The sequence below is a fragment of the Tachypleus tridentatus genome, chromosome 11 (assembly GCF_004210375.1).
Source record: "Tachypleus tridentatus isolate NWPU-2018 chromosome 11, ASM421037v1, whole genome shotgun sequence".
NCBI lineage: Eukaryota > Metazoa > Arthropoda > Merostomata > Xiphosura > Limulidae > Tachypleus > Tachypleus tridentatus.
Genome location: NC_134835.1, coordinates 77,227,700 through 77,242,486, shown reverse-complemented (window position 1 = coordinate 77,242,486; position 14,787 = coordinate 77,227,700). Strand labels below are relative to the sequence as shown.

Here is a 14,787-nt window from a genome sequence, read left to right as displayed (position 1 = left end):
TAAACAATAACATGCATATTTAAATATGCTAGTTTAATGACAATTAATATTTGCTTTTATATATATCAAATAAAGTAGGAAAGCCATTTCAAACTCCAAGTTAATTTTAAAATTTTGTATTGATTGTTATTGTAAGCCAGGTGGTTAAAAATTTGTGTGTATACATTGTTGTCAGACATGAATTCAGTTATTGTAAGTTCACACACAAAATTTAAGATGCAGATAAAGAACCATCTGGTTTTTCAAGGCTGTTCTTGAATACCTACCCCTCAGAAAAGTGAAACTTTAAATGCACCCTTTATGTGTAAGAAAACCATCTGTTATTCCACTTAAGCTTCTGTAAAGTGCTAGAATGTACTATTACCAATGACAATTTATTCCATGAGTCTGTCACCATGTTATAAAGATTAAACTGTTGTAACTGGCATCTAGCTTGTTTTTCCAGGTCTTTACTTGTAGTGGCTTATTCTGGTTATTTTTATAGAGTTCAGTTTGAAATGTTTTTATCCCATCAATTCTCCAATAAATTTCAATAATATTACTTTTTTATCTATCTTTTCTACAGAAAAATTAAGTTCTCTTAACTTGTACTCGTAAGATAAACTTTCCTATAAGTCAACATCCATTTTTAGATAAAAATGAAAACTGTGCTACCCACAGTATTCCAGATGAACCCTAACTTGTTCATTTAAAAAGAGAATTACCTCTATTTGACTTGTAAGTTATAATCAATGTGTGCATAAAAAAGAAAAGAAAAATTACTAAAATTTTATTAGGTTTATTACTAGCAACACAACACAACTTCAATGGCTAAAGTGACTTATCCACAAGTGAATTTGTATTACATTTTGATGAGATTAAAATTATGATAATCCAAATTCAAGGAAATTTGCCAACTATTTGTCCAGTTTAACAGACAGTTGACCCATGCTGTTCTTTACCACTCATCATCCTCAATATAGCAAAACATATGCAAGAGTAACTATCATCAGTAAACTTGATTAATTTATTACGATCGTAAGAATATTACTAATATATACGTATACAAGTAAAAACAGATGTCCAAGCACTGACCATTAAACATCACTGCTTGTCATCAATAAGGAACTTCCTACTTTTTGTTACTTAGCCACCCTTCAATCCAATTAATAATAATTTTTCAAACTCCCACAAGTGTGATTTTTCCAACTAATTTTAAGGTATCTTGTTAAAAGTGTTGTAAGTCACATCCATATGTCAGATAACAATCTCAGATGTTTGTTGAAGACATTAAACATGTTAAGAGTATGATAATTTATTTGCTTACAAATATTAAATTTTAATATAACAATGCCCCTAATTTTTTCATAGAACATTTATCAGAATTTCATATGGTAATAAGTTTTATTTGGTGTATTACCTGCGGGTAGTATTTATAATTGCTTGTATTTTCCTGTAGTTTGTGTGTCTTTGAGAAATGCTGTTGTAACCTTTTTATTCTGTATTCACTATAACAGGTTTGTACTTGTACTAAACTATAGTTTAAAATGTATGTGTTATGAAATGGGTAAAATGGACTATTTTGATTACTACATAATCACTTTTTAACTAACTGTTAATGCATATGCTCACTTCTAATTATTAATTAGTAACTAATAATAATAAATTTAGTAATTGATAATTAGGCTTATTTGCTTGTATAGGCTATTAATTATGAAAATTATTAATATTCAATAGCCACAATCTTACCAGAACTTCTTAATAATACAAGCTCTCAGGAGTTTTTATGCTTATAACTGAGAAGTAATTGAAAGGACATTAAGAATTGGAGAGTAAAAGTTGTATATGTACATACACGTGTGTGTAATTTTTTCTGAAATTTATATTGTTAATTACATCTTTTAAATGTGCGTAGTAAGTTAATAACAGTAATCTTTGACTGATTTCCCTTTGTTCTGTACAGATAAAGCACCAGTGTCAAAAGGACTGTTGGGTTGTATGTTTATAACCTCATTGGCTCTCAATGTTCCACTTTTAGCACATATAAAGCAATTTGTTGTCTACAATGTATCTGATATCTTCGATAAATATGAGGTATGTTCTTGTTTTTAGGTTTCCAGTTTTATAACTTTGTACCTGAAAGATATCAGTTTTAATAAAGACATGGACAAGAAGTCATTTTTAAAACACTGATCTAAAGTATTGATTGATTATTTGTTTTTCTTTATTAAAACACCAATACTAAACTAAATGTAATATTCCACGTTCATATACAAATTAATCGTTTTTTTCATACAGTACGTACCACATCCTTTGACAGATCTTTAAGAAGTTTATCTCTTACCAGAAAATAATTTTATTGAAGAGCAAATCTGCATGTAGGGTTTTAAATTTTAAACCTGTCACTTTTAATATACAACTTATTTCCAAATATTTCATTGCATTACTCAGATTGTCTATAGGAAAACTGGCCCAAATCTTAAGAGTGCTGAATACCCAAATTAAATGTCTAATTCTGTTATGTGATAGAGAAAGTTTGTACAAGGTCTCTCTACTCTTATACAAAAAGTGCAACTTTCCTGCTGCTAAGTTTTGTAAACAAAATCTGACCTAAGATCCTGTGTAGAATTTTATGTTTTTGATAAATATTACCCTAAACTAAATATTTGGAATATAATACAGTAGCAAATGATTTGTGTATTTAATAGAAATTGAAGTAAGGTGACAAAAATCTATTTGACTAATCATTTACATTAATTTAGGTATATCCCTAAGTATCCATGCACCCATTCAGTATCAAAATTTAATATTCTCCCATATATTCTGTAAATAGCTAAAAACACAAACAAAAGTTTATGGTGAACTGTTTTACAAGTTGTATGTATATACTTACAATGGCATAATTTTAATAGTGGTGATAGCAAAAATTAATTTGCATTTTTAATAAATTAAATGCCTGTATTGCACTGTCTTACTGAAAACTTTGTAGTTTAAGATACTAAAATTGGATTTGGTGATGGTTGGATTTGATTTTAATTTTACTACATTGCTGTGGTAAGTAAAATTACTGAATGTTCCAATCAGTAGTAGCACTAGGAAGTAGCAGCCCCTAATGTTGATATCTAATGAAGTGCATTCCACTCAGATTTGAGAGTTTTCGGTAAACTAGATTGAACCCACAGAGGTGACTTTTTCCAAAAATGTTTATTGTGTTCAAGAGCATTATAAAATTCCTGAGAAAAGTAAGCATGATGAAAGAATCACCATAAGATCACCAATAAAGAGATATTTTGTAAAAGAGACAAATCTGAAATTGGACTTCTTAAGTTCACATTTGTTTCTTCCTATTATACAACTTTCAATTTTAAAACCATTCTCCCATTCAACTAAACCACACACAGGTAAAACTGCAGTCCTGACTGAAATTGGTTTTATATCTTCTATACTTAAGATTAAACCAGCTCAGTTTGTAGTCTATTTTTCTTGAATGTAGTAATTTGTTCCTGATATCATTCTAGTATATTCACATTTTCCAGTATTTTTATCTTCCTGAAGTAATGAAAAATACTAATATGCATAGTATTTTAAATAAGATCTAACCATGGTCTTATACACTGTTACAGTAACCATTGGACATTTTTATTAACAGGTTGCATTTGTCGAGATCTCCAAAAACTTTCTTTTTCAAAAAAATTGTTTCTGCAGTTACTTTATACTTCTTACATTGAAACTTATCTTCCATATTGTCACTTAGCTCAACCAAACTTTCTAAAGAAATATGCATTACCTGCTTAATAATATTAATCCTGAGTATCTTTTTATCATCTGCAGATTTGAAGTATTATTGCTGATTTAGCTGTTCCAATCTCAGTCATTCACTGACATTGTTTATTTGCTCTAAAGATCATTAAGGTACCATAGTTTAGTTCTTAGTAACACTTCTGAATGGTTTGTTTGGAAATTATCCCTGGAATTTAATGTCACAATCTCACCTTCATTATTATATCACCAGCAGATTTTAAATGTTTCTAACTCTTGTTGTCTCAAGCATGCTAATATTAAGATGTTTGTATATTGGAATAGAAAAAGTTGCTTTCCCTATGCTGCCACACTAAATTAATACTATACAATTTCCAATTCACTTTAGATTTGCCATTTACCTAAATTAGAGCATATAATATGTTTATATAAATGTTTACAATCACATGTTTGACAGTGCTTTTCTTCCAAACATTTTTGCCACTTTAATGCATTCATTAATTTCATAACTGAAAATTTGGAATAAGGAAAAGGTCTGCACAAATTCAGCTGTACTTACAAATCTGATTCAGTATGTTGAATGAGGTCACACAACTAGAAATTTACATGAGTTCAGATGTGAAGTAATTGAAAAGTGTTAATATGATGTATATGTTTCTTATCTTTTTATTTTTATTTTAGGTGTGGCGTGTAATTACCTCAAAGATTTGTTTTCTTGATACCAAAGATCTAGTTTGTGGATCTCTCTTGATCTATTATTTCAGAATTTTTGAACGACGGTATGGTTCTCACAAATTTTCAGTAAGTGCTCATGCATTTTGTTTTTCAGCACTAGGTTTTCATCAACTTATTTTAAAGTAAGATCTTAAAGTATTTGGCATTAAACTATCATGCTTTATCATTATTTGTTTAATTTTTGTTATATTTTTAAACTCACATTTTGAGAAGTGGAAATTGTGCAGTCTTCTTGACAGCTAAGAAGACATTACAGAATGATAACTTTTATGAATTTAAGGGATCAATTGGCATAAATTTTTTTGGCTTAGAATTTGTGTGAAGGATCACATTTTATCACACTTCAGAATCATCTAAGTTTTGCTTTTATTTTAAACTGAATTAAAGTTGTGTTGGTTAAAATTATGGACCAATTATCATAAAGTATTTTAACAAAACTATAACTGTATATATGTTCTTGATGAAATATTCTCAAGGTGCATCTTGGGTAATAATCTTGAATTACTGTTATGTTGTTAAAATATATATTAACAGACTGTGATGTTCTTGACATTATTTTATGAAGAATTATTTTTTACATAGTAGAAGTTAACTTACAACCAGTATGCAAATAGCAAAAATTCACATAAATATATTTTATGAAGTATGTGAAGACATATTAATTTTTTTTTTACAGAAAAGTGGAATCTTTGAAGCTAATGATATATTGGTAAATATCAGAAGAGTTTTGAGGATAGTCTTTTGTCAGGAGTTTTTACCTTGGATTAGGTGTAGGCAGGTCGTTTTGAGCAGGGTGCAAGCATTAAGTGAATAACTAGCAAGGATATTCCTGAATGAAAATTTAAGCTTGTTATATCTGTTGAACAGACTTAAAAATGTGGGAAATAGGTTTACCATTGATGAGCTGCAAAGTAATTGGTGAGATGTAGCTGTTTTAGCTAAGTATAGTTAGTTTTGAAAGAAACATTATAATAAGGATTTGTTCTCAATAGATGATATGTTAACAGAGATTAAGTAGTTAAGGAAAGTTAGGGAAACATTTTATAACAAGTTTTAACTGTGAAGGTTAATTACTGTTGATGTTTTAAGCATGATTAGAGCTTTGGTTAAATGAATATTATAATGACTTGACTAGAAGGTTTTAACTTTGTTAGGAGTCTCAAATAAAAGAAAGAAGGAGTTATTTGATTGGATAGATAAATCTTAGTGTCTTGGAAAGATGTAGTTTCAAGGGAGTGGTTACTGTTTGGATAATAGAAAATACTTGGAAAAAAAGTAAAATTTGTTGTCATTTTGCACTAACTTTCTGATGTGGTTAATGATAACAGTACTGAAGGAACAAATGGAAATGGACTTAGTATTATTAGACAGCTTAAAAAATTACTGATTGTGTTGGTGGTCTTTTTTGAAATAAAACTTGAGAATTACTTGAAACTATTGGAAACTAGCATAGAGCCAACCAATAATAACTGAACAAGTACTTACCACCCTTATTTCATAGGTTAACTGAAATAAATACATTTTGCAAATTCAAGCTTGATGAACATAGAGGCAGAAAAGTGCAGTTGAGGTAGTCAAACATTGGTAAGTTCCTTAGCACACCAATCAAAATTAAGATCATTCACAAAATTAATTTGGGGCATATTCATAGACTAAGTATTAGTAAACTTCAGTTAGATTAACAATTTTTAATACACAGAGAAGCCAGTGTATTTCAGTAACTACATTCCAACAGTGGCTTTTATGTTATGTTGCTTAGCAACAAATGTATAAATTACCTAACACTTGTTAGTCTATGTACTGAAAGTATAAAATGAAATGACAAAGAAATTGAAAAAAAAAAAAAGAGAGTATTTCTTAATTGAGAATCTGTTGATTTTTAATAACAAATACTGGTGGTAGAACAAAGAATAACTTAATTCAGAAATGATTTAAGTTTAAAATTGAATCCCTATTTTTCCTTCTGTGATAAGTTTTATGCACTTGATCCAAGGCTTGTTGCTCCCATGCTACATCTTTAGGCTTATTACATCAACTCTCATTACACCTATAAAGTTTTAATGGCACCCTCCTGTCATTGTCTCCTTGTATCTCTGTCACTAAAATCATAACTAGACAGTAATTGAACTATTCTTTCTGGGTAAATGCATTTTGCAAGAATCCTATTTCAAGAATCAAGAATGATGTGACACACACTGGCCTTTGTTTAGATTTAGACGACTTTCTTGCTCATTCTATTAGTATTTACAAATAAGGAATTTTTTTTTATAGATCTTGTTTTGGTGTAGAAGGTAAAGCATTAAGAAATTATGCAATAAGATGAGGTTGACACCAACTGGCAAAATGTGAATAAAAAATAGATATATGCTTCTTGGAACTAAAATTAACTGATGTTAAATTTTAAAGAACAGGAAAGCATAAATAAGGCTACTGTTATGGTCAAAGGGAAATAAATGTTTTTCTTGAACCAACAAAAAATACTTTGAAGTTTTTTGTTTTATTCAAAAGAAAGAATTTCAATATATCATTGCCATGAATGAAAAAACCATGGCTAATGAACTTTTAAAAAATGTTAATTAGGTTTTTACTTTCCAATGAGATCATGACATTTCTAACCAGTTTAGTCTGTTCACATATGGGAAACAAATTTTTGTGCAGTTTTTTTACTAAAGATTTTTTAAAAAATGAAAATACATTTATGACATTAACAACAGTGTCTTTATTTAGAAAGAAAGAAAAAACCTTATAACGAAAGTCTAGATAGAAAAAAACATTCTAAAACCATAATGAGAAATTTTTTTTATTACATCCCATTTTTCTGAATTTTTCTGACAGTAGATTCCAACACCTTTCTAAAACAAATAAGCCTAAAATTTCTGGAATTCCTCTCGGACCCTTTTCTTTAATGAATAGGATTACATTGATAATTTATGAGATAAAATTTTTTTCATTATCAAAAAACATGAAAAGGTGATATTTAAAACCTTCTTCCTTATTTGTTTTAAAATATTATGGTTAGTGGCTTTCAAGAGGTATCAGTTTGTTTTTTTCTTTAACAGTGGTTATTTTATGCTGATCTTGATATGTATTTTCTCAAGAGTTAAGGAGATTTTAGTTAACTTAATTTTCTTGTATTACCTTCCTCACTTGTATTGTCTTATAGCAATAATCTATATATTTGTTCTTGTTCATGAATAGAAAATTTGCCTACACTACATTAATTTTAGGTATTTGTATATAAAATATTTTTAAGTTACTTAATAATGCAAGTTTAAACTCTTGAAGTTGGTAGTGTGTTGAAGAAATGGAAAATTATATAGTAAAGAATTTAAAAAACTCAAAATGCCATATATAAGAATGAATAACTATTTATACTGTATACATTTCTACTGGAGTGTTATTTTATTTCATGAATTCTTATTTTCATGTAATTAGGGAAGAAAAATGGACTTGATTTACACTTTTCAAAATGGAACTTTCATGAAAACTCGCAATATTCAAATCTTCATTTGTTTTGAAATTTGCAACTGTCTTCAGTTTTACTGTACTTTTGAAGATAAAGAACTTGATGTGAAATCTTGGTATTTTTCAAAAATTTTATTAATTTAATTTTTATATTCTTGGAGTAGAAAGACGAACTTAATGTATGCTTTTCAAAATAGAACTTATCTGTTTTTCATATAATAATATTGAATCTGAGAAATTTTTGTTTCATCTTTCTTATTTTTTACAGTCATATCTTCTTGCAACTTTCACTTTATCAACACTTTTGGAACTTCTCTCTGTATTTATTCTAAGGAAACTTGATTTTCATGTTACCACATTGCCTAGTGGGCCGTAAGTATAATATGACAAAATTATTAAATCATGTTGTTTTTATGTATATATGCCTGTGTGAAACTTATGATAGAAAACTTGTGTTAAACAATTAGTTAATAACAAAACTTAACAACCATATAACCCACACACTTACAAAAGATGGACATTTTTTTATGTTGTTGTTGATAAGGGGCTAACTAGAATTTGCTGCTGGTGAAGAAAGGCGTACCTTTCAAAATTGCTTTAGTTATATGGTTTTATGTAGTATTTATAGATATTGTAGACCAGCTGATTTGATGTGTTCTGGTACTGGGCAAATGACTGTAGTGATCCACAGTAAATAATATGTTTTTGAAGTTCTGTTCATGCATTTTTCTCACTAGATGTTCATGTTGGGTTTGTTAAACCAAGTCATAGAAGACCATCATTCTTGTTGGGATGTTTCATAATATTTTCTGACAGAGATGCCAACCATTACAATTTGAGTGTAATCATTATGATTTTGGTGTATATATTACAACTATACGCTCATACAGACAAATATTAATGTTATTATATATTATATATATAATATATATATATTATATATATATAGACCTATACATTAAAGTGATAAATTGTTCCCTCAGGGCTTAAAAGGGGTGAAAAGAAAATTTCTAGTGAGATAAAAATAAATTTTGATAATAAATAAAAGACATAGTCCAAATGGCTACTTGTGATAATCATGTTTGTGCTTGAAATAATAAAAAATATTTGTATCTCCGATGTCTACCAATAGTTTGAGTGCCGTGCTTCTCCATACTGGGTACGTGGGGGAGTCCATAGTTATATCATCAGTGCTTGTCAGCCAATCAGTGTTCGTGTGGATGGGTATTTCTCATTTTCTAAGTGGCATAGAAACAGCAATGCAATTGTTCACAAGATGGAAAAATAGAGGCCTCGTTTACCAGATTTTCTTGTTTCTGGCAAATCTAAAAGGACTAAAACTGTGAATGAAAAATTTAGGAAAGAGTATAGTGCAAAATATCCAGTCATTGCATCAAAAGTCAGTGACAGTCATGCGTTTTGTACAGTTTGTCACATCGATTTTTCTGTGGCACATAGTGGGATAAACAATTGTTCCAGACATACAAAATTGGCATCTCACCAACAAAAGGCTGAGGCTAAAACAAAAATGATGCAGATAACAACATTTATGAGTAAGAATTCAGAATTTGAAAAGAATTTTTTAAATTTATTTATTAAATACACAAAACACAGTCATAAATGAGCAATCTAAAGCAGTAATAAATAATAATAGTTATAATAATAATATAATAATAAACAGCTTAGAGACATTGGTCAGGCCTAGTAGCCGCAAATAATAATGGGCTCTGTCTACAATCATTACGCTCAGTCCTTTGAAATAGTTGGCATCTCTGGCCTAAAAGAATACTATAAATAACCTGTAGTTGTAACATAAACTTGAAGAGACATTAAAATAGACACTGTAAAATTTTTAAGTGCAGATGTGTGATAGTGTGTCCAATTAATAAAAGCTGAAATTCTTAACTCAAAAAATGTAACATGTAATAACGAAAATGGAAACAGCTAAAAGAAAAGATTTTCTCCAAACTAATTCATCTTTTATATTTTTCTTACACTTACACTTGTTTTCCATGTTTTTAGGTTTGGCCTTGTATTTCCATTATTTGTCAATTATTATACAGACTTTCCAAGAGTTGCACATGCCTACATTATGGGGGTTCCAGTCACAGGCAAGACAATGTCATACCTTTTAGGTTTACAGGTAATTATATAAGTGTGTTATTGATAAAAATAAACAGTTGATATTGGTAGTTATTTTGCATATCATTGAATATGAATACGTTTTTGAAACAAATTTCATTCATTTCATGATATTTAATTATTCATATTGTAATATGTTTGTTATAGGGTTTTCACAATTCAGAGATACCGTGCCTCTTTCACAGATTTGGATATCTTCCTTGTGCATCTGCTAAAGAGATTTGCATGGCACTAACTTTAGGCAATTTGTTTGTAATTCTGCATGACTTAACATGATTTGTACCACTGCATGATGGTGTAATAATGAGACAAACCCTCTACCAATAGGAAGGTAACACACCTTTGTATGCAGTAACTTCCCCTGTGTATCTGCATTCATAAACTTCATTCTTCTCCTTGGCATTCTATTGATCAGACATGTTTTTGTTTTTTGTTGGTTTTTTTTTTTGTCCGAGTTCATTTTCTTCAGATTTGAATCCTTAACCTTGTATTTTTTCCTAGACTTTTCTTTCAAAACCTTTAATTTTTATTGTGCATTTGCAAAGACTTGTTCCCAAGTGAGTGACTTAATTTACACTTAGGCCTCATTACTATCATGACTCTAGGTGGCTTGTTAGCTATTGGAGTAGGTGCAGTCATTATTCAAAATGTTGTGAATTACCTCATACTTATTGTGTATTCTACTCTCATTCCATCAGCCAGATGTTTTTTTCTCAGTCAGGAATGATCTTTCAGAATGTAACCTTCACCATTTTGCTTTTGGGTAGTACCTTACCATTCATGAAACAAACTTCCTTTTCCTTTCCCTCTCTAGATTTCATTCTCTGGTATGTTCCTTTCCATATTTTACCTGTGTTCTTTATTAATTTTCATTTTATAACTCCATGACCCATATTTCTTAGGTTTAGCTCACTTTAGAATTTGTACTGTTTCCTTTCCCTTAAAACTCTTCTCACATCCAAATGCCTCATCCTCTTAATGTTTATAGCTACTTTTGTCCTGATTTGTGGACTTTTTTATTTTTATCAATTTCCTTTCATTGGTATCTATCTGGCCAGCTTGTGGATCACTGTTTCCTTTTTTCCTCTATTTGACCTCAGTCTGCAGTTGGCCATGGTCATTGTGTCAGGTATTTTCTCACATATTGTTTTTCTATGTTCCATCTGTCTTTTTTACGTAAATCTTCTCATTCTTTGCTTTTCTCTTCATCTTGGCAATGGCCTCTTTTGTCTTCTGTGGTATTGTTAGGTCATTTGTTTACCATACTCATGGCTCAGGACTAATGTTTCTTTATTGGACTACGTCTGTACTTCTGTTAGTCTATTCTTGGTTCTTTTTCCCTACATCATGCTTTTTTTATGGTGATTCCTTAGCTTGAGGAAGAAGGTTATCCTGGGGTCTCAGTCCATTTTATGCCCACACAATGCTTGGTACTTTGGGCATTTTCTTCCTCTCTTGTCTTGATAGAGTTTGAGTTTCTCTATTTTGCCTGCAAACTTTAATATGACTGGTCATTTAGCTATAAACTTCTTTCTCTACTTGCATAAGAGATTATTCTGCATTTAGGACTTCTGGCTTCCCTGTATCCCTTTCTTTTGACATGCACTTAATATTTTCTTCTTGAGGTCCATTGGCCTTTTTTTGTGAAACTTTCCTTGATCAGTTCTCTTGGTGTCTGGGTCATACTCGTACTACCTCCTGCATTCCTTTACCACCTAATTCTTCAGTGGAACAGCAGCAAATTTTTGGATTTATACTTCTGAAATCATGAGTTTGATTCCCCTCAGTTGACACAACAGATAGCCCAGTGCAGCTTTGCTGTAATACAGCACATTCTTTAACACCTCATAATTCAGACCTCTCCCTTCTTTAATCCTTTCCTCTCTGATTGTGTTACATTTCTGGATGTGGATATTAATTCTGATGTTTGGATGCTGGACAGACATACACTCTACGTGACTAACCTTTACACTGTTCATTTCATAGCCTTTTGCTTTTGAGTATTATACATACATTTAGACTCATTCTCAACTAGTTAGTAATTTAATTATGCTTATGTCCTGATTATGGCCTTATTTTTTTGGGCAGTCTACATTTTACCAAAGTAGTGGCTTCTACACCCCCTGGTGGGGCTTTCTTTTGGTTAAACATTCCTCTCTTAGGTGGTCTTGCTACCTGCCTCTACTTTGGACTCATTGGCTGGTTCTGTCTTAGTCCACTTGTTATTTAGACCCCCTTCTCTTTACCAAATTTTCTCTCTTTCTTGCTTCACCCTAACACATCCCTTCTTTCAATGGGATATCTTCACATCCTCAAACAGGAACTTTACCTGTTCCATCACCCATCAAACTTACCTTTCTGCTTGAATAGCATTATTGTTGTCACTTTCTTCTAACCCTTCCATTCTCTTTTGCTATTAGACCTTTCATCATCTCTTTCTTCCTGGTATTCATTCTGTGAACAACTTTGTAGGTCTCCTCTTTTGCTGGCAGTTGGTTGGCCCTATGCAGGGCCCTTGTCCTTTTCTACTACCTGGAGGTGTTGTTTGTTTTTTTTTCCTTGTTCTCTCTACTTTGTTTCATTCTCCTCCATCCTCTTTGTTCTACTCCATTTCTGGACTGTGTTCTTGTTGGGGTTTTGCACAGTCATGAGCATTCCCCATTTGTGCTATTGGTTTCCTGCTTTTTTGTACTGCCCTTTTCTTTTTTTTTTATCCAGTCTAGTTTCCTCTTCCACCTTATTACTATTGTCCAGACATATATTCTATAGATGCTTTTCACTCCTTATTTTTCTGCACTTATTTATTCTCTTTCCCCAGATCATCCCACTTTTCTTCATCTTTGTCTGCCTAGATGGTTTACAGTACTTCTTTTCTATTTCTCTTCCTTCTGTTTCTCACCTATTGGACCATTTGCATCTAGATTGGGTCGTGCTGGACTGTTTGTTGTACCTTATCATGAACCTCGCCCTTTTCAAAACCCTGCATTCATCTGTCCATACCCTGGGACCCCAACTGTTTTTCCAGGGACATCTTTTCTTTTACTCTTACTACATGAATCTGTTGATTCCTCCAGTTGCCATGTTCACTTGGGATATGGATGATTGCAGACTCCTTTGCATTTCTTCACATATGATTCCTCACCATTTTCTTAATCTTATGTCTCTCCTTCTCCAGACAGGCATCTGATTGCTCCACATATTTATTATCTTCTTTATACCTTCTGGCTGTTTTGGCTTCTATGGATTACTGTTCTCTAATCACACCTCCATCTTTGTGAGGAATTCATACTCTTCCTCTTTCAGGGCTTTTTTTTCATTTTGTAGGATCCTGTCTGGTGTTTCTTCCCAGGGTATACTTGCCATAAACTCTGTATTGAACCAGGATAAAAACAAAAAGCTCATCTACCATCTACCCTGGCTTTACCTGTACCCACTCAATTATCTGATCCAGACCATATCTTGTCAATGAACTTCATGAAACAAGCCAGCACCATGAAATGTATTCTGCCTACTTTTCTGGCATGAACTGGCTAGCTTTTAAAATATGTTTCTGAAGTCACCAAGTGCACTGTCTCCAATGTAAGACTTTTCCAGATTAAAGGGGTAATGAGGATTTGAGCATGATCTCTGAAGAATTAATTAGTGCTTTGTTAAGTAATACATGTTCACTAAGAATTTCTATTAGCATCTTGTTTCAAAGTCCTTTAGCTTCTGCTTGAGTAAATGTTTTTTTCTGTAGCTTAAGTTTTACTGTTATTCCTAAAACACTTTGTACAGCTTCAACTGCAATTTTTAAGAAGTATAATGAAACAGTTATTTAATTTTGGTTGCTTATGATCTGATAAAATCAATAAATTGAGTCTTTGAAAATGATGGTTTGGTCATGAAAATATCTGAATATCTGAATTTTTTTTCCATTAGCTAGTGCAAACCATGATATAGATTGATATAGGATTCATACAGAATATTTTAAGATTCCTAAGCCATAAAAGTCTTTGAATTATGATTGCAGTGACAATTATGTAATAAAATAGTCCATTTAAAAAAAACCCTTGTATGATTTTTTTTTATCAGATGCTTTTCTCATCACTTTCTTTTGATTCAGTAATACAATAGATAGATTTCTCCTTGATGAAGCTTATTAACTTTCCTGTTTCTTTCATATAACTTTTGAATCTATGTGTATGCTATTCTTGTTTTGTGAAACAAAAACTAGCATTATTAAAATTTTCTGAAATAATTTCCCTTACTGATATGCAGGTCTACCTGTACATATTCATGTATATATATTTTTATATTTATAAAACATACCAGTTATGTTAATTTTAACATTTAAATGAAATAGAACATAGTAAAATTATTTCTGTAACTGTTAATGTTTCGTTTGAGACATGTAAGTTATAATACATTAATTGTCTAAACTTTTGTGTGTGTGCATAATAACACTCATTGATTATAATTTAATCATGTCAAATGACTAAAGTTATTTTTAGTAGAATATCAACTTGAAGTTTGTATTTTTTTCAGTGTACCATATTTTTTTAGGAAACAAATGTCAGTTTTTAATATTAAAACATTATGAAAAGTACCTGAAATATTTGTTGTCTCATGTAGGTTTGTAGTACTTCAAGAGGATCCTTGGTGACTGGGGTTTGCTGCTTGGTAAGTTTATTTTCATTTTATGTATTTCAGCTTTTAATCTTCTGA

At 30.9% G+C, this 14,787-nt stretch overlaps 1 protein-coding gene across 3 annotated transcripts in view; it reads left to right on the top strand.

The window, feature by feature from the left end:
• LOC143232522 (ubiquitin-associated domain-containing protein 2-like) overlaps positions 1-14,787 on the top strand; it is a 28,577-nt gene that overhangs the window by 1,451 nt on the left and 12,339 nt on the right. For all 3 annotated transcript variants that reach the window (XM_076468091.1, XM_076468090.1, XM_076468092.1), the window contains exons 2-6: positions 1,943-2,073; positions 4,420-4,539; positions 8,207-8,310; positions 9,961-10,081; positions 14,695-14,742. In XM_076468091.1, coding sequence (XP_076324206.1) covers positions 1,943-2,073; positions 4,420-4,539; positions 8,207-8,310; positions 9,961-10,081; positions 14,695-14,742 — 524 coding nt within the window. The remainder of the gene's footprint in view (positions 1-1,942; positions 2,074-4,419; positions 4,540-8,206; positions 8,311-9,960; positions 10,082-14,694; positions 14,743-14,787) is intronic.